This window comes from Miscanthus floridulus, chromosome 8 (genome assembly GCF_019320115.1).
Source record: "Miscanthus floridulus cultivar M001 chromosome 8, ASM1932011v1, whole genome shotgun sequence".
Taxonomy (NCBI): Eukaryota; Viridiplantae; Streptophyta; class Magnoliopsida; order Poales; family Poaceae; genus Miscanthus; species Miscanthus floridulus.
In genome coordinates this window covers 46,838,692-46,857,668 of record NC_089587.1, presented here as the reverse complement: position 1 = coordinate 46,857,668, position 18,977 = coordinate 46,838,692, and the positions used below count along the sequence as shown (strand labels likewise).

The 18,977-nt window shown below is 44.3% G+C and overlaps 2 protein-coding genes across 2 annotated transcripts; both read right to left on the bottom strand.

The window, feature by feature from the left end:
• Positions 1 to 1,061: 1,061 nt before the first annotated feature.
• Positions 1,062 to 3,285, bottom strand: LOC136471882 (indole-2-monooxygenase-like). Its single transcript, XM_066469633.1, has 3 exons — positions 2,699 to 3,285; positions 2,074 to 2,532; positions 1,062 to 1,961 (listed from the first exon to the last, which is right to left on the bottom strand). The coding sequence occupies exons 1-3, from the start codon at positions 3,218 to 3,220 to the stop codon at positions 1,329 to 1,331; spliced, it is 1,614 nt and encodes a 537-aa protein (XP_066325730.1). The 5' UTR covers positions 3,221 to 3,285; the 3' UTR covers positions 1,062 to 1,328.
• Positions 3,286 to 9,637: 6,352 nt separating this feature from the next.
• Positions 9,638 to 17,944, bottom strand: LOC136476307 (ADP-ribosylation factor 3). Its single transcript, XM_066474089.1, has 8 exons — positions 17,656 to 17,944; positions 17,486 to 17,524; positions 17,338 to 17,400; positions 13,089 to 13,107; positions 11,674 to 11,785; positions 10,908 to 10,955; positions 10,275 to 10,405; positions 9,638 to 9,990 (listed from the first exon to the last, which is right to left on the bottom strand). Exons 1-8 carry the CDS (start codon positions 17,756 to 17,758, stop codon positions 9,957 to 9,959), a joined length of 549 nt encoding a protein of 182 aa, XP_066330186.1. The 5' UTR covers positions 17,759 to 17,944; the 3' UTR covers positions 9,638 to 9,956.
• Between the last annotated feature and the right edge of the window lie 1,033 nt (positions 17,945 to 18,977).

Sequence of the window (18,977 nt, the reverse complement as noted above, 5' to 3'; positions counted from 1 at the left end):
CTAGTAGCGGCCCTTGTTAACCTTTTATCTGTCTGATTGATTGGGGTGGATGAGTATATATGGTAATCAAACTGGCGGCAACCAACGGTTGCCTTTTCCGGCACGTCCCACTCTTCGCCTTATCCTCAAGAGTATCTTTTGTTGGGAGCACTCCATTGGAGCACAAGAGGTTGGTCAGTTGGTGTTGGGCTTATCCTCCGGGTCCTGTGATTCCAGAACGATCCAGCCTTCTTTCCTGCCCCTTGAAGCCTCCAAAGAAACAGGACCACACAATTACGTGCAGTCACTCGCTGCTGCCCCTTTCGGCATTAATCGGCTAATTGCAACCGAGTTTTTGTCGTCTTGAGCTTTCATTCCGCCGGTTGTCACAGCACGACTAGATATTTCCGCAGCCAGTAGAGTCTAGTGCCTCTTGGCCACCTAGCATTCCATCAATTAGTGTGATCTATGACAAAAATATTTCTTAGATGGTGTATGACTTGATTAGAAACTTGGAACTAAACTTTTTTTTTCAAAAGAAATTTAGGACCCTTCTGAAACACAAGAATTTCACATAAATTAGTTCGTTTTTTACAAGAAAACACATGAAATAGGAAAAATACCCCGTTTCAAAGGAGGCCTTACAATGAAGTTTCTTTAATTTGAGAAAACTTGGGAAGAAGTTAAATGTTCTAGCCATCGTTGGTGCAATTCACCGTCTTCAAAACAGGTTGCGATAGAGATAGAACCACATATCCGGTTGTTGTTCTTTCAGTAATATGTGACATATGCTCGTCGACTACGAAACGCCTGTGAGGCCTTCGTCAGTTGTGGACTCATTTTTTTTTAAAGTGCTCATAAGTTTAGTCTACATAATGGTGTCATCAAATTCAAATATGAAAGGAGAATCTAGGTAGAGGGTAATACCTCAGTTCAAAGTAAAATCCTGCACTCTAAATTTGCAAGTGAAAAAATGATTTATAAGGGCAGGTCATGTAAGGCTGCCGCTAGTGTAAATAGATTTGTATTGGCGGATGATTTTTTACGCCGGGGTAGAAATGCACTATTTTCACTGGCCTTTTACACCGGCGGTTCTGTTTTTTATTAGTGTAATACACATGTTGTTCGCAAACTTCAATGTCCAATAACCTATATACCACATAATTCATGCAATGTACTAGTACTCACACTTAGTAAATAATAAAGCACCCATCCTAGGCACAGCTGCTGTTACAAAATACATACATATAATATATGGACGTGTTCGTATATGTGGCAGAAACCACATCGTCCACAGCACATATAATGGATCACTCACACTCATCAGAGACCAGTGGGCAGGAACAACTCTAACATGCGCACGCATATGGTTCCGGAAGCAGGATGAGCTTCTCCTTTCGACGGACTGTCGATCCAAACACCTCTGTCATATCAATATCCTCTTCCTCCATGCCAATGGGCAGACCCCAGTCAAAAGAGTAGACGAGGTTTGCCAACATAATGTCAACAGTAGCCAGGCCAAAGTTGAGGCCCGGGCAGATCCTCCGGCCAGCCCCGAACGGCACGAACTGGAAGTCGTTCCCCCTCAGGTCAATGGCCGCGGCGCTGGCAGCGTCCATGAACCTCTCCGGCACGAACTCCTCCGCGCTCTCCCAGGACTCCGGATCCCTACTGATGGCCCATGCGTTGATGATGACTCGTGTTCCCGAGGGGATTCTGTAGCCATCCACGTCACAGTCCACCATTGAGAGGTGAGGAAGCAGGAGTGGTGCCGGTGGGTGCAACCTCAGCGTCTCTTTCACCACGGCTCTTAGATATGGCATGCTAGCTAGGTTATCTTGCTCAACCATCTCTTGTCCTTTGGGTGTGTTCTTCCGCACCTCAGCTTGTAGCTTGCTCATGAGCTGAGGGTGGCGCATAAGCTCCGCCATGGCGAGTTCTAGAACTAGTGATGAAGTCTCCGTGCCCGCACCAAACATGTCCTGGATGTCCAAAACGCTATTAGTTATATCTATCTATATATATATTCTCTTTTTTATATAAATTATAAACAAATAGAAGTTATTGGGAATATATATAATATAATTTCCTAACCAACAAGATGGCCTTGGTATGATCTCTGGTGATACCATACTCTTGCTGAACTGAGAGCAACACATCGATGAAGTCACTCTCTTCTTGATCAACACCACCACCACCACCATGCCCATGCTCAGATCTTCTTCGTCTCTCGTGGTCGCTTACTATCGTTTCAAGTAAATCGTCCCATCTTTTGTGTGCCTCGTCGGCCTTGTTGCTTACAAACCACCTGGTGAGCGAACCTAACACGTTCGCTAGCCCTGGGAAGTTGTCTTCGAGGCTGAACCCTCCAAACAGAATAGTATTCAGCTGGATCAGCTCTCGGAAGACCTTGTTCCGCCCTTCCGCCCTGAAGAACTTTCCTGACACGGCACGACACACGATATCGTTGGCGAACGTGTTCATCATTTCGCTGATGTCCACCTCCTTGCTCGCAGCTGCCGCCTCCTGGATCTTCTTGATCACTAGGCGCACCTATGCACGGATGAGGATATTCATGTCAGACGTAAGGTCTGAGCTATCCACCGTACCTATGGACACACATATATAAATAATAATAGCCCGGTCTTTGTTATAAAGGTCTGATCTCTATTTTTAATAAAGCTTCCTTCATCTAAAAAAAACTCGTGTTGAATATTACCTCCTCTTGGCGGGAGAGCCGGTAGGAGTTCACCTTCTTGACAGTGAAGAGGTGCGTGGTAACGAGCCTCCTAAGCTGACGCCAATGATCGCCGTAGGGGGAGAAGGCAATATCAGATGACCCATACAGGAGGGTATTGGAGATCTTGGAAGCCGGCCGCGAGGCGAAGGCGTGGTCATGTGTTTGCATGATCAGCCGAGCCGCGCGCGAGGACGACACGACGAGGTTTGGGACGGTGCCGAAGCGGAGGAGCATGAGGCCGCCGTGCTTTGCGGCCAGGCTGCGGAGCGAGACGTGCGGGAGGTCGCCGACGAGGTGCAGGTGGCCTATGATGGGCAGGCCAGGAGGCGAAGGAGGCGGGATATGCTTCGGTCGTCGCTGCTGTTTTTCGTTGCTGCCACGACGGCTTCGGGAGGCGAGGTGCAGCAGTAGCATTAGGACGAGGACGAGAGGGACGAGCAGTAGTAGCCGTTGCGCTAGAGATGCTTGCAGGAGCTGGTATACTACATTCACATGACCCATGGTTACGTTCCTAGCACCAAATTGTTCTGGTTTAGTACTAGATTCGATCTGGTGTTTCTGGCTAAAAAGGATAGCCTTGGGCTGCTATATATAGAACTGCGTGGGGTGCTTTTACATTTGCATGCCATATGCTCTCTTTGGCTGCCCATCATTTTCCTTGGACAGGGCAGCATGAATGATTGAGCTGATTACAACCGTTCGTTTTCGAGAAACAGTTCTAGAGATTAAAAAAACAAATTAGGGAGATGGTTTAAGAGATTTCATTAAGTTAAACAAATACTATATACTACTGTAGAAACTGATAGATCTTACAGCCGAGCATTGCGGGTCCAAATGAAACTAGCAAATAAAACAAAAACGCTGCAATACCGTACCTAACATGACTACTACTAGTTAGTAAATATGACCACAAACTGACAGTAATAATAATAGATATGCAAGGCTATATCTCAGAGTGGTTGTTTCTCAAGAGTGCTCTGCTTCGTTTGATCGCAACCTATTTTTGTACCATGGAAGACGCATGCAGTGGGTGATATGGCCGGCCACGCGCGGCTGTTTTCGTTGGCACCCATGATTGTTAGGCCCTCTCCCATCCGGGGGCTCCTAGTCATGGTCGCTGTAAGAACTGAATGCGGCAAGCATGACAGGTGTGTGACAATTCCTTATTACAAGTGAATTCAAAAGTTTGAAGAAGGCGACGGAATGACTCCTTGCCGGGATGACCGAGCCGCTGATGCCAAAGATCTGCAGAAACGGTGGCGAGGCAGTGTGTGGAGGTGGAGGATGGCGTCGGGTGGAGTGGGTAGAGATCACCGGCGCTATCACTGTGGAGAAGGGCCGCCTTGGTGTCACGATCCTTGATAGAGAAACCACAATTGTCAAATTCAATTGTAATGGGATTGTCACGAGTAAGAGCACGAACTGAAATGAGGTTTTTAATGAGTGATGGAGAGACAAGAACATTGTGCACGGAGAGCGGATATGAGTGAGTAGGAATAGAAGATGAACCAGTGTGTGTAATGGGTAAGGAGGTGCCATTACCAACAATGATTCGGGTGGAGGAAGAGTTAGGAAGGAGAGAGGAGATGTTACCGGAGCCTTGCGACATATGGGATGAGGCGCCAGTGTCGAGGAACCAATCTCCTGTGGACTGGGGCTGCTGGAGCGATATGTTGTTCAGTGTGGCGAGCAGCTGCGGGTCCAGCTGGGAAGACGCACCGGCGACATGGGCCTGCGGAGCCGCGGAGGAAGGGCGCGTGCCGAGGACGCCAGGCGTGGGCGAAGGAGCGTTCGGCGAGGATGTGAATGGCCAAGCCTGCACCATACCCGTCCATGGGTTCAGTGTGGGCCAGAAGCCTGGTGGGGGCGCCGTGGTGGATGCAGGGCCCTTCTTCTTCTTCTTTTTGTTGGAGAAGGAGTTCGACGGAGGACGTCCGCCGTTGGAGGATGCATGCGTTGTCGCGGGCGGATTGGCCGGTGCGCCGTTGGCCGGGGCGCCGTGCGGTGTATGAACACCGGGCGCGGCGTTGGCGACGAAGGCCGCCGTGGACTGAAGATGAGCGGTCGACGGTGTCACGGTGGGTGCCGTGGACGATGACGTGCCGGCGTTCGCGGCGTGAGCGACAAGCGCCGCCGCAGCCTGCAACTTCTCCGACTCGTTGATGCGATGCTCCTCAAGCTGCAGCATGGACCGCGTCTTGAGGAATGACGGTAGACGGCGGCGAAGTGTGATGTGGGGGGTCGCGTGGTGGAGACGAGGGTTGAGGCCGCGGACGATGTTGTAGATGAGATCTTTGTCGTTCACCGGGGCCCCGAGGCCGGCGAGGCGATCGGCCATGACCTTCATGCGAGAGCAGTAGTCGAGGACGTTAAGATCACCTTGGTAGAAGTTGCGGAACTCGGCGCCGAGGTAGACGGCGCGAGTGTCCTTGTTGTCGCGGAAGAGGTTGCGGACGCCGCGCCATATGGAGTAGGCGGTGTCGGTGTCTTCCGAGACCATGGAGAGAAGCTCGGGGGAGATGCGGTTGTAGAACCACGAGACGATGGCGCAGTCATTCTGCACCCAGTCGCTGTCGCCCTTGGCAGTGGAGCCGTCGACGTGGTCGCGGAGTCCGAACTGGCCAAAGATGGCGGAGAAGGAGCGCGCCCAGGCGACGTAGTTCGCGTCGTTGAAGTCGAGGACGATCGGCACGCGGTTGAGGATGTTGATGCCGTGGACGACGGCCGGTGTGGCAGGTTCGGTTTGGACGCGGAGTGTGTGGGGAAGGCCAGACTCGGCGTCGGAGTTGTCGGAGGCCGACGACGATGAGGACGAGGATGAACTCATGGCGTTGGGGTGGGAGGTTGAGGCAACGGAGAGTTAGGATCGTGGAACGGCTGATACCATGTAAGAACTGAATAGAAAGAATGCAGACAACTCAAGTTGTATTGATCAGGGCTTACGCCTCTTATACATGTACATCACGGCAGTCAGATAACTAACAATAGCTACACTTAAGAAGAGCCAAGGAACGTGCTAACTAAGTATAGTACAGGTCGCTAACAGTCGCAAGCCCTCTTAGTTCTTACTGTGCGTCTATATTTCGTCCTTTTTGTAAGCTAAGGCTTACCGATGATGACGTCGGCTAAGCGAACAGGCTGTTTCTTGTTCTTGTGTGCACGGGACGGTAGTGCACCTGCTCAGAATTACTGCTGTACTGTTACGATTAGGACCCGTACTGCTAAATTATTTTCGTTTCTGTTCGTTTTGGTTAGGTTAGGTCGATTGGACAAAACAAAACCGTCCACGCCTAGAGTTTTGTCAAGTTCGTTTGACTGATAAACCATGGCTAAAAGTACTCTTAATTGATTTGTTGTGAGAGAAAAATGATATTCGTTGGCTGAAAAAGTACGACTTATAAGCCAAACAAACGAGACGTTACATCTTTTTGCCCCCAGTTTGGTGAAGAAGTCGGTTGACCGAGAGTGACTGGTGTGCTTGGAGCACTGGGTAGTTGCTGGATTGTTTGAAGATGATTGGCACTTTCCCTTACTAATACTATAAATTAGTTGCTTTCGAACTAAATGGCCATCAGCTGGAGCTCACGCAATCTAACCCTACCCGACTACCGCAGGCGCACTCAAAACCGAGAAAACACCAACTGTTTTAGAACTACTGGTACAGGCGTTTGCATGGCAACAATTTTTACTAATAATAAACCCGAAACAATACAATCATTTTTGTAAGCGGAATGTATTTTGAGCACGCCTTGTAGGTCTGTTCAATTTATTTACCCAAATATTTACATAAAAAAATATATAGTCAAATTAATGGAGAAAAGATAAATTGCCTCGTGTATTTAGATGGAGTGTAATTTTCACTTAACTTGCTGTGCCATTAGTTTCTGGTCTAAATTGAACATACGGAAAATATTTTGACATACTTCAGACAACCTCAAAATCAGGTCACTTCTTTATCACTAGAGAAGGGTAAAATTAGTGTGCTCGGGTAAGTAAGTTATCACTACAAGTGCATGATTTGAGACCAGGGTTTTTAATTTCGGTATTGCACACCGAAATTACCGAAATTCGTCGGCGAAATTTTGCCGAAATTTTGAACCCTGTTTGAGACAACCCAGATATGCAGGTGCAAATGTCACAATTTGATAGCTTGATTTGATATAAGGGTCGGCTGTGATTTCACCGAACTAGTAGCGGCCCTTGTTAACCTTCCTGCCCCTTGAAGCCTCCAAAGAAACAGGACCAGCACAATTACGTGCAGTCACTCGTTGCTGCCCCTTTCGGCATTGATCGGCTAATTGCAACCGAGTTTTTGTCGTCTTGAGCTTTCATTCCGCCGGTTGTCACAGCACGACTAGATATTTTCGCAGCCAGTAGAGTCTAGTGCCTCTTGGCCACCTAGCATTCCATCAATTAGTGTGATCTATGACAAAAATATTTCTTAGATGGTGTATGACTTTTGATTAGAAACTTGGAACTAAACTTTTTTTTTCAAAAGAAATTTAGGACCTTTCTGAAACACAAGAATTTCACATAAATTAGTTCATTTTTTACAAGAAAACACATGAAATAGGAAAAATTACCCCGTTTCAAAGGAGGCCTTACAATGAAGTTTCTTTAATTTGAGAAAACTTGGAAAGAAGTTAAATGTTCTATCCATCGTTGGTGCAATTCACCGTCTTCAAAACAGGCCGCGATAGAGATAGAACCACATATCTGGTTGTTGTTCTTTCAGTGATACGTGACATATGCCCGTCGACTACGAAACGCCTGAGGCCTTCGTCAGTTGTGGACTCTCTTTTTTTTTTAAGTGCTCGTAGAGTTTAGGTATACGTACATATGTTTACAGGGTGAGTCTGTGTTCATATACTTATAGAGATTAGGTGTACAGTTTACTTATGTAAATGTGTTTATAGGAGTGAGTGTGTGTTCCTATATATGGTGGTACCAGAAAAAAGTAAGTACAATTCGGCCAATGGTGAAATTTACATGCTTCAGTTCTAATTTAATAGATGAAACCAAGCTTAGATTTTCGCCGCAAAAGCGAAGAATTGTCAGCACAACACGTGTCCTACTGTGGATGACATTATCATGAAAGGGACTAAAGACGGCAACAGGCAGAAAAAACCCGTGTACCCGCGGGCACCTGACCCGGTGGGCGCGGATACGGGCATGAATTTGTGCCCGCGGGCATAGGCACGGGCATAGGTTGCTGCCTGTGGCAGGCGCGGGTGCGGGCATGAGATTTTTCTCGCGGACGCGGACGTGTGAAGCCACTATCCACGCAGATATTACTAAAGATGGCAACGGATAGAAAAACCCACGTACCCGCGGGCACCCGACCCGGGCGGGCGCGGCACGGGCACGGGCACAGGTTGCTGCCAGGCACGGAGCCAGCGGTGGGGCTAGGGGGGCTCCAGCCCCTCCTACCGCTCGCGAGCAAGCGAAGCCCCGTAGAGTCGCCGTCTGAAATTTCAGTGGTAGATGTACAGGTAGGAGGGGCTGAGATTTGTTGAACCTCTTTTCTTGCTAATTACCGTTGTTTAGCCCCTCCTAAATGTTTTCCTACCTTCGTCCCTGGTTGCTGCCCGTGGCCGGCGCGGGTGCGGGCATGAGATTTTTCTCGCAGACGCGGACGTGCGAAGCCACTATCCGCGCGGATATTATCCGTTGCCATCTTTAAAAGGGACGTTAGCCTTTTGGCAAGCGATTTATTCCAGGGCCAAGTCGTTAAACGGCAACTGACGTGAGACGACGGTTGAACAGTAGTCCGTGGTGCAAAACTACAGTCTACCTCTACAGGTAAGACTTGCCCGTTCAGCGCAACAAACCTTTGCTTTCAGGTGACGTCCCTGCTGACGTCAATTCGCAGGCCTCTTTGTCTCAATCAGGCGGAGCTGGTTTGTGCGATCTACCGTGCTATGGCCAGGCTGGACGCCCGGGCCTACATGCAAATCTTTTCCTGCCACCGGAAGGATCAATCATGGTGCTGTTTAGTTAGCACTTCATTTTACAAAATTTTTTAAGATTCTCCATCACATCAAATCTTTGGACGCATGAAGCATTAAATATAAATAAAAAATAAAATTAATTACACAGTTTAAACGAAATTCACGAGACGAATCTTTTAAACCTAATTAAACTATGATTGGACACTAATTACCAAATAACAACGAAAGTGCTACAGTACTATTTCCCAAAAATTTCCGCGAACTAAACAAGGCCCATGTAAACAACTACTCCATCCAAAGTACGGAGTACTCAAACGGTCAAACTTTAAAAAGATCAAATTAATTTGGAAAAGATACAAAATAGATATTATTTTCTACTCCTATAATACTTGGTCAAACTTTAAAAATGATAGACCCAAAAAGCAAGATGTGCACTTATTTTTGGACAGAGGAAGTACTCAATCCGCCCCCGGAAATACAATATTACTCTTCCTAAGGCCTTGTTTGGATGCGCATGTATTCGTCTCAATCCACATGTGTTGAAGTAGATTAGAGTGTAATTAAACTAAATTACATTCCATTTTACTCCAACCCATATGGATTGAGATGGATGCGCATGCATCCAAACAAGACCTAAAGAAGACAGATTCTTTTTTCAAAATTTCACACTCCTCACATCCAACACACACACACGCCCCCCCCCCCCCCCCCCCCCCCCCAGTACTTTTAAAACTTAGACTTAAGATTATTTTATAATTATATATCAATTCCAGTACAAAGTTCTTCACAAATGAGTAACCACAGGTGTCCAATTAAACTTGCATTGCGACATCTTGCAACAGTTCTGTAATGATCCATCTGCCGTACTTCAAGTAAAAGTGGTAGCAGAGACTAAAAAAATGTAAAAGCGTTAGCAAAAGATGCTTAAGAAAATTAAAGGTACAAATGCCGTGCATCTGGTCACTGATAAGACAAGGTAGAAATGTGGTACACTTAATCATTGGGGAAAAAACTTGTCACAATCCATGAGATTTACGGGTAAAGATACTGGCACAGCTTGCTCATAATTTTCTACAGACCTATTCTTGATCTCAATATGAGGGTACATCTAATGTAGTATCCAAAAAACTTTAACAAGCACTTTACAGATGGCAGGGTGTAGAACTTCTGGAGTTAAAACAAAGAGAATGGGATTTGCGCGGCTGACTTGCAAGGAAATGGGCAGCATTGGCTCTATTCTTTACCATCCAGCAAATGATTCATGACATGGAGATAGAGGCTCCTAATTAGCTGCTTCCAGATTTGAGTGTGTTACTGAGCCTGCAATAATAGCCAACCATAAGTTGCTTCCTCCAATAATGCCTCCACGTGTCTCAATCATCACGTAAATACATAAGCATGTTCTTTTGTAATTAATTAATAGATAGAACTGCAGCCTGGTGATAGGACATGGACAGTACAGCCACTACTTGATAACGCAGGAAGAACTATTTTAATTGGTGATACAAATAATTTATTAAAGACATTCATTCCCTTGTGGTCATATCTTGCCATTTTGCCATGCAGAAACATCCCGTAGGACATGAAATTTTGACCCCACTTACCAGTCCAAACCTTCGAAGAGCCCCTCTCCTTTTATTGCAGATGTTTTGAAAATCGCCCATTGGCGGCTCTTAATCTTGTGCAGTTCTAATGACTCTGTAATGGCAGCATCATCGAGTGCGCCTGGAAGATCCTGCATGAAAATAACTGGCATGTCAGATAAAATGCAAAAAACCACGAGATACAGTAGAGCTACAGCCTACAGGGTACAAGTAACATAAGGCACAAGTTACAAGCAAGTGTCTACTGGAAATGAGTACACCATGCTGAATCATTTGACAAGAGGTGCAAGCTATTTGGATAGATCAATGGTTCCAGCGAATGATTTATGAAGGAGACGAACACTTGAAACAAACATTACAGTTACACTTCATATACACCTATCTTAAAGCAGGGAGCTTGTGTAGTAGGGAAAAGATAACTATATTACCAAATTAGAGTACACTTTATATCGAAAGTAGTACAGGACAAGTGAAAATATCAGCATTTGAGGCATTTAAGTGCTGACTGCTGATGCCTACATCAACATTCATGTGATTAAATGCACAGAAATATAAACATGCAGCTTAATTCTGATAATCATGGAAAATGCCAAATCCACAACAGTATGAGAAATTCAAAATTCTTCTTTTTACCTGCTTATTTGCATATACAAGGACAACTGCACCTTTAAGCTCGTCCTCCTGCCATGTAAAGGCATGCATCAAATCAGTAAATGTAACAGATTTAAGGGCACCCTGCGCTTACTAGACTTCCTTATTCGGAGAAAAAAATAGCCATTCAGTAAAAGAAATTCAGATTGTAGTTCTGCAACAAGTGAGACTTAAAGGCATATGCACCCTAGCTAATATTTCTAAGTTCCAAATGTCAAAATATTTATTTACAAACATATCAATGCCGTTCAAAACTAGAAGTAGAATTTTCTAGATATGATACTCCCTCAGTTACAATGTGAGTCGTTCTGGGTTTTATAGAAAAGCCAGAACAACTCACAATTTGGAAAGGAGGGAGCATAAACCAGTGATACAATCAAACAGTAAAATCTTGTTACTACTCATGCTCCACCTATCCCATACCGCTACCAGAGTCAAACACATATTAGATATATCAACAGGAATCATGCATTCCATAATATCAAGCAACACCGCCTTGAAATGCATTCCATAATATCATGCATATGGCACTCATCAACTTATTCATTTTTTGCAAAATAATCAGCGAATCACATACTACAGTATTCAATCAGCATGAATAATCATTCTTTCCATTAATGAAATGTTTTAATATTTTCATTTCTTCTCAGAAATTGGCAAGAAATGTTAAATCTAGGTCAAATAAGGCCAGGAAAAGTATCTCAGATTGTTTGGTGTAAACGAGGATCTCATGATGGTGGAGCATTACCTCAAGGATGGCATGGAATTCTTCTTTTGCTGTTACAAGCCTATCTGTATCACTTGAATCAACAACATATATGATAGCCTGGGTGTTTGGAAAGTAGCACCGCCAATATGGCCTGAAAATGCAGACATGACAAAGATATTGATGGGATATTAAATGTATTAGTTCATGGAAAAAATAAATGCATCATGCTAAAAGTAACGATTCTAGTTCTGATATTCAAAAGCACAGGAAGGCCAATGAAAATCCAAACCAGTTGACATGTTAGTCTTATCTAAGAAACCCAAAAAGTCTCAGGATTCAAGAAAATTCATGCTCTCTGTCATAAAGGACCATTCCAACACTTACACAAGTATAAAAAGGAAAAGTTCTTATACTACTAGTACAATACTTGAAATGCCCTCATGTTTTTTTCCCCTAAAACAGTGCTCACGTGGAAAGGAATACAGAAACAAAATATCGGCAACTGAGGATATGTTACAAAAGCATCTAGACGTGGCATCGTATAGACTATAATATCTTGTTCACATTTTAGACCATCTCCATAAACTAGTTCCACTAGAGTTACTAGGATTCAACTACACCACATTTTAAAGATCAGTTGGATGCCCTCCATCTGGACTATTTTTCATTGTGTATCACTCTGCTATGCATGAATATATCATATATATTGTGCCACCAAATTATGAAATGATCCAAGGCCAAACCATAACAACTCTTGGATCATAGAGTGACAGCCTAGATCAACTGGTTGAGGGTGTGGACTTGGGTCCAGGCCACCAATGAATCCTCGTTTTGGTGAAACTGGGTGCCTATTTCTTATTAACATAAAGCTGCCTAGTTCTTCCTATCTTTGTCTAGCTTTTACTTAAGGGGAACACCAGGGGCATATCTCTCCCCATGGTCGAGTCCTTTTTCATGTCCATGTTGGCAAGGATCAACCTAAAAGATTACATCCAAGACAGGCACGATGTACATTATACAGGCCTAGGCCAGGCTTCCATATAAAAAACAACTAGATTAAGATATTTTCAGCATGATCCAATCTTTACAATTCTATCTTAGAAAAAGCTTGATCTTTACATGGTTTGGGAGACATTAAACACTGCAATGAGGAACCTTTCTAATTCGTTGCATATTGATGAAATTCAGGCTCGTCCCGCAATGAGAAAAAGAAAAATCCTTATCTTTATTAAACATATCTGTTCTTCCAGCCTGATGATTTAGCTTGTGGAAATTGAAGTGCCAGGGTACTAAGACAGTATTATCTCCACCAATTACTTAATATAATTAACAAAAAGGTAGTAGTAGAATACCTCAGTTGGAACTGTTTTCCAATCGATAATTAAATAAATAGAATAGTACTATTTGCTTCATAAATGACAGTCGAGTTTAATATGATGATAAAGAGCCAGTACCTGATGCTTGTTTGACCACCTGTTGGGAAGAAAGTTGGTGTTAATACTGAAAGATGGATATTTTGAAGGACCAAAAAACAATACAAGTACCAACAAGATTAAAGTGATGGCGCTGAAAAGTTAGCTGTGACTTCAAATTTGCAGTTGAACAGGTAGTATACACACTACAGTTGTACAATGCAAAAAATTTCGCTCCCACGGGGAGTCGAACCCAGGACCTGGGAAGTGCTACTCAAGCCACCTAACCAGCTCAGCTAGAGGCCCTTTCGCCACTTTTTCCACATGACCACATCCCATTTACTTCTGATCTCCTCACCTCTGATCCGGCAGGAGGCAACCATGGGTCCAGCCCATACCCATCTCCTTTGAGCTTTCACGCATCCACACCCTCTCCAAGCTCAAGGCGCCCGTCCTTCAAGCTCACCAAGCTCGTCAGGGATTGTTGAGCTGTAGCACTAATGCCTCCAAGCTCATCGACTGCACCAACTATACACAGGCCATCCTTCCAGATCACAGACCCAAGGCCAATGCTAGCTGTGGTAAATGGCCAGCAGCGGCTGCCAAACCAAAGGCAGCAAACCTACTTGGCCGCGGCTTCACCTCCCCAACTCCCTCATTGTGGATATTTCCAGAAGACTAGAGCGGCCCTGTTCAGCTCCACCAAGCCAGCCGGTGACGCAAGGCATGGAGCATATTGGGGCTATCCACCAGCACGCCACCAGGCACAGGAGCGGCGGCCTGTCTGACATCATCGATCGTTCACTTTCGAGCCGCGGAGCTGGGAGGGTGCAGCGCTGGTGGAGATAGAACAGCTGTGGAGCAGCAAAAGAAATGGACAGGAGGTAGAAGCTGGCTGCGGTGGAAAAAAAGCACCCCCTGGGCCACTTCCAGCTTATGGGCCTCTAGTTCAATCTGTAGAAGCACTTCCCCTAGAAGTCCGAAAAAAAGCTTAGGTCCCGTTTGGGTGTTCCTGTTTCCTCAAACTGTAGTATTGGGAAACCACAGTTTTAAAAACGGTAGCCATCTAATACTATAGTATTTATAAACTAGAGTTTTTCTCTGTTTCAGCAAAGCCATGACATGTTTGGCTACGTAGCAGTACGTTGCTTTTAAAAATTTGTTGGTTCTGTCCTTGCTTGTAAAAATAGCATGTATCTGTGCATACACATGCCGAGCGCCAAGCTCTGTCAAGAAAAAAGAGGGTCCAGGTGGAGTTTCCAAAACTCCAAAAATACTGTAGTTTTATAAATACAACAACAAAGCCTTTAAGTCCCAAACAAGTTGGTGTAGGCTAGAGTTGAAACCCAGCAGAAGCAATCAAGGTTCAGGCACGTGAATAGCTGTTTTCCAAGCACTCCTATCTAAGGCTAAATCTTTAGGTGTATTCCATCCTTTCAAGTCTCCTTTTATTGCTTCTACCCAAGTCAACTTCGGTCTTCCTCTGCCTCTCTTCACGTTACTATCCTGGCTTAGGATTCCACTACGCACCGGTGCCTCTGGAGGTCTCCGTTGGACATGTCCAAACCATCTCAACCAGTGTTGGACAAGCTTTTCTTCAATTGGTGCTACCCCTAATCTATCACGTATATCGTCGTTCCGAACTCGATCCCTTCTTGTATGACCGCAAATCCAACGCAACATACGCATTTCCGCGACACTTATCTGTTGAACATGTCGTCTTTTCGTATGCCAACATTCTGCACCATACAACATAGCAGGTCTAATCGCCGTCCTATAAAACTTGCTTTTTAGCTTCTGTGGTACCCTTTTGTCACATAGGACACCAGATGCTTGGCACCACTTCATCCACCCTACTTTGATTCTATGGCTAACATCTTCATCAATATCCCCGTCTCTCTGTAGCATTGATCCTAAATATCGAAAGATATCCTTCCTAGGTACTACTTGACCTTCTAAACTAATATCTTCCTCCTCCCGAGTAGTAGTGCCGAAGTCACATCTCATATACTCAATTTTAGTTCTAATGAGTCTAAAACCTTTGGACTCCAAAGTCTCCCGCCATAACTCCAGTTTATGATTCACTCATGTCCGGCTTTCATCAACTAGCACTACATCGTCCGCGAAAAGCATACACCAAGGGATGTCCCCTTGTATGTCCCTTGTGACCTTATCCATCACTAAGGCAAACAGTAAGGGCTCAAAGCTGACCCTTGATGTAGTCCTATCCTAATCGGGAAGTCATCTGTGTCTCCATCACTTGTTCGAACATTAGTCACAACATTGTTGTACATGCCTTAATGAGCCCGACGTACTTCGTTGGGACTTTATGTTTGTCCAAAGCCCATCACATAACATTCCTTGGTATTTTATCATAAGCCTTCTCCAAGTCAATAAAAACCATGTGTAGGTCCTTCTTCTTCTCCCTATACCGCTCCATAACTTGTCTTATTAAGAAAATGGCTTCCATGGTTGACCTTCCGGGCATGAAACCAAATTGGTTCATAGAGACCCGTGTTATTGCTCTCAAGCGATGCTCGATAACTCTCTCCCATAGCTTCATAGTATGGCTCATCAACTTAATTCCCCGGTAATTAGTACAACTTTGAATATCCCCTTTATTTTTGTAGATCGGTACCAATATACTTCTCCTCCACTCGTCAGGCATCTTGTTCGATCGAAAAATATGGTTGAACAGCTTGGTTAGCCAGACTATAGCTGTCCCCGAGGCATCTCCACACCTTAATTAGGATACCATCCGGTCCCATCGCCTTACCTCCTTTCATCCTTTTCAACGCCTCTCTGACCTCAGATTCTTGGATTCTCCGCACAAAGCACCTATTGGTGTCATCAAAAGAGTCATCCAACTGAAAGGTTGTGTCTGTATTCTCACCATTGAACAATTTGTCAAAATACTCTTGCCATCGATGTCGGATCTCATCCTCCTTCACCAAGAGTGCTCCCTTTCATCCTTAATGCACTTAACTTGGTTGAAGTCCCTTGTCTTTCTCTCACGAACCCTAGCCATCCTATAAATGTCCTTCTCTCCTTCCTTCGTGCTCAAATATTGGTAAAGATCCTCGTACGCTCTACCATTTGCCACACTTACAGCTCGCTTTGCAATCTTCTTTGCCACCTTGTACTTCTCTATGTTGTCCACACTCCTGTCATGGTACAAGCGTATATAGCATTCTTTCTTCTCCTTAATAGCCCTTTGGACTTCCTCGTTCCACCACCAAGTATCTTTAGCCTCGCCTCCACTTCCTTTGGTTAAATACAGTGGTTTCTAAAACTTCAAAGTTTATTCTATCCAAACACTTCCTTCTTAATACCTAGGTATTCTGTAAAACCGTAGTATTCATATAAAACTCCAAAATAACTTTGCATAACGTTTGGGAAGTGAAGCAGCTTAAAAAACTGCAAATAAGTTGTGTCAAACAGGGCCATAGTGTTACATGCAGTGGCAAAGCTTGCCACCAAAGTTAGTAGGGGGGTTGGGTGCAGCAATGATTCAAAGATGAATTGCACTTCCAATAGGGTATTTACAAGCATAAATTAGTGATGTAGCTCAAAGTACTGCTACTTTTTCTATGGAGTTGCTCAAATGACAAGGGCCATGGCTACTGTAGGCCCTAAGGAAGCTCCAACCCTGGTTTATTATGGTAATGACACTAGAAAAATGCTAAAGTTCACTGGATTAAAGTAAGCAAGCACCATAGCATAGACATTCTGAAATTTAAACTCCCTATTTTCCCCTAAAACAAACCCAACATGGATAAGGAGTGAAACATAATGAATGAAGCGTCTGACAAAAGAAGACATAAAAATAGTGGGTCCTCATAAAACATTAAAACAAAATGGCCCAACATGTGCCGCACTTGTATCTAGGCAGTTGATCTTACATTAAATATCATGCTAACTTGGGTGGCACAAACAGAAGGAAGCAAACAAGCAGGGAAGGCTGGGATCCATTGATGGCCCATTAAAAATGCTAGGCAAAGTGGCAATTGAGTTGATGATTCTACACCGAGATAACAAAACAGACACGATTAGATTGAGATGACTACTCGTGCACAGGCTTTCGATTAAAGCATACAGAATGAAGTGCCATTTCAATTATCTTTCTCAGAACCAGCACTCGATAGCTCACTCTTGCTGAGTTTCAATTACCCTTCTCACATAATAGTCTCTAAGTTTTTGTTCGAGATTGCACTTATGATTGTTCTGAGTATCCAAACAGTCGATCATCAATCAGAATGCCAAAGAGAGCAGCGAGACCCGAGCAACTCACCGAGATCCCATACTTGGAACTTGATGTTGTTGTACTGCACCGTCTCCACGTTGAACCCGATTGCTGCAACAACACACACAAGGCATCACATCAAATCCAACAACTCCAACCAGCAGCAGCAATGACGAGTCGGTAAATAAGAACTCACTTGGGATCGTGGAGACGACCTCTCCCATCTGCAGCCTATCTGTGAAACGAACCAAAACCACACGGAAGGATCAGAATCGGGAACCCTCGCGGAACAGAACCGCAGATCCGCGGTGGGCCTGCGGAGATTCGAGGAGGGAGAGGGGGACGGAACGGGCGGGTGCGACTTACAGAGTATGGTGGTCTTGCCGGCATTGTCCAGGCCGAGGACGAGGATGCGAGCCTCGCGGTTGCCGAAGACCGACGAGAAGAGCCGCGTGAACACGATGCCCATGGCGACGCTCGCGGCCTGGCACCCGCGGCGGCGCAGGGGTTTCGGAGCGCGGGGCACGGGGCCGAGAGAGATCTGGGATTCTGAGGGAAGGATGGAGGGAGATCTGGGGAAGGGAAAGGGAGGGAAGTGAGCTGGCGCGCGCGAGTACCGAAGACGAGAACGACGACTCCGCGAGCGGGGAGGAGGGGCTGCTGGGGTCTGGTGAGCAAACCGAACGAGGCTTTTATGCGCGTGCTATTATAAAAATTAATAATTATTTATAAACTATAAAAAAAATCAAGTTCCCACGTGTATCACTGCTCTAAACTCTAATATTAACGATGTCAAACTATAGACATAAAAAGTCAAAAATACCTCTAGTTTAAATATATAATTAATTTTTTTTGAGCATCTTAACGATCTCAAATAAAAAAAACTCAAAACTAGAAATCTATAATATTTATATAAAATTATTTTCATTTTATTTTGTATAAAAATATGATTTTTCTAAGACATATTAATCATATCAAATCATTTTTTTTTGTATGAAATTAAATGAAAGATATTTTTTTACAAAAAATTATAGATATTGTCGAGATCTACAACTTTTTAGTTTTGAGTTTTTTTCATTTGAGGTCATTAACATGCTAAAAAAATTAATTGCGTATCTAGACCCCAGAGTTTTTTTTGACTTTTCACACCCACAATTTGACACCGTTACAGCTAAATTTGACGGAAGTGGCATGAAGGGCAAAAGAGTTCAGAGTCGTGGCATTTGTGAGAACTCAACTTTTTTAATAGCTCATATATAATTACCAACTTTTATAATGGCACACAGGTAAAAACCTCAACCAGAAAGGCGAGGGTGGTTTTTTTCCTTTTTCCTTTTTTCTCTTTTGGTTGACTTTTTTTTTTTTTTGTTTGGTAGGGAAGTTAGGGAAGAATTATGTGTTTAGGTGAATTATTATGGGTTTAGATTTGTGCACATGCGCTGCTATGGCTATGGATAAACAAAAAATTAGCGAGGTGTTAATGCTTATACACATTATTTTTTCTATAGATTTTATTACCTCTCTACTCGCTCTTTCTTGCAATTTAATTGTCAGAATAGATTAACTGTTGAAATGATCTAAGCTTATCGTATTTATTAAATAATAAGTGAAGATTTAGGTAAAAAGGAGTAGACTGCGGTTGCCATTCAACCATGGCATGCAATAAAACCATTTTAGGATCAAAAGCA

What these genes read in the sequence shown, in the direction of transcription:
- LOC136471882 (XM_066469633.1), bottom strand. Translation starts at nt 3,220, where the DNA reads ATGGGTCATGTGAATGTAGTATACCAGCTCCTGCAAGCATCTCTAGCG. An exon ending in GGCTCTCCCGCCAAGAGGAG is followed by an intron (nt 2,533 to 2,698) that starts GTAATATTCAAC and finishes ATCCGTGCATAG; the next exon opens with GTGCGCCTAGTGATCAAGAA. An exon ending in ATACCAAGGCCATCTTGTTG is followed by an intron (nt 1,962 to 2,073) that starts GTTAGGAAATTA and finishes TTGGACATCCAG; the next exon opens with GACATGTTTGGTGCGGGCAC.
- LOC136476307 (XM_066474089.1), bottom strand. Translation starts at nt 17,758, where the DNA reads ATGGGCATCGTGTTCACGCGGCTCTTCTCGTCGGTCTTCGGCAACCGC. An exon ending in GGTCGTCTCCACGATCCCAA is followed by an intron (nt 17,401 to 17,485) that starts GTGAGTTCTTAT and finishes GTGTTGTTGCAG; the next exon opens with CAATCGGGTTCAACGTGGAG. An exon ending in TTGTATATGCAAATAAGCAG is followed by an intron (nt 10,406 to 10,907) that starts GTAAAAAGAAGA and finishes ATTTTCATGCAG; the next exon opens with GATCTTCCAGGCGCACTCGA.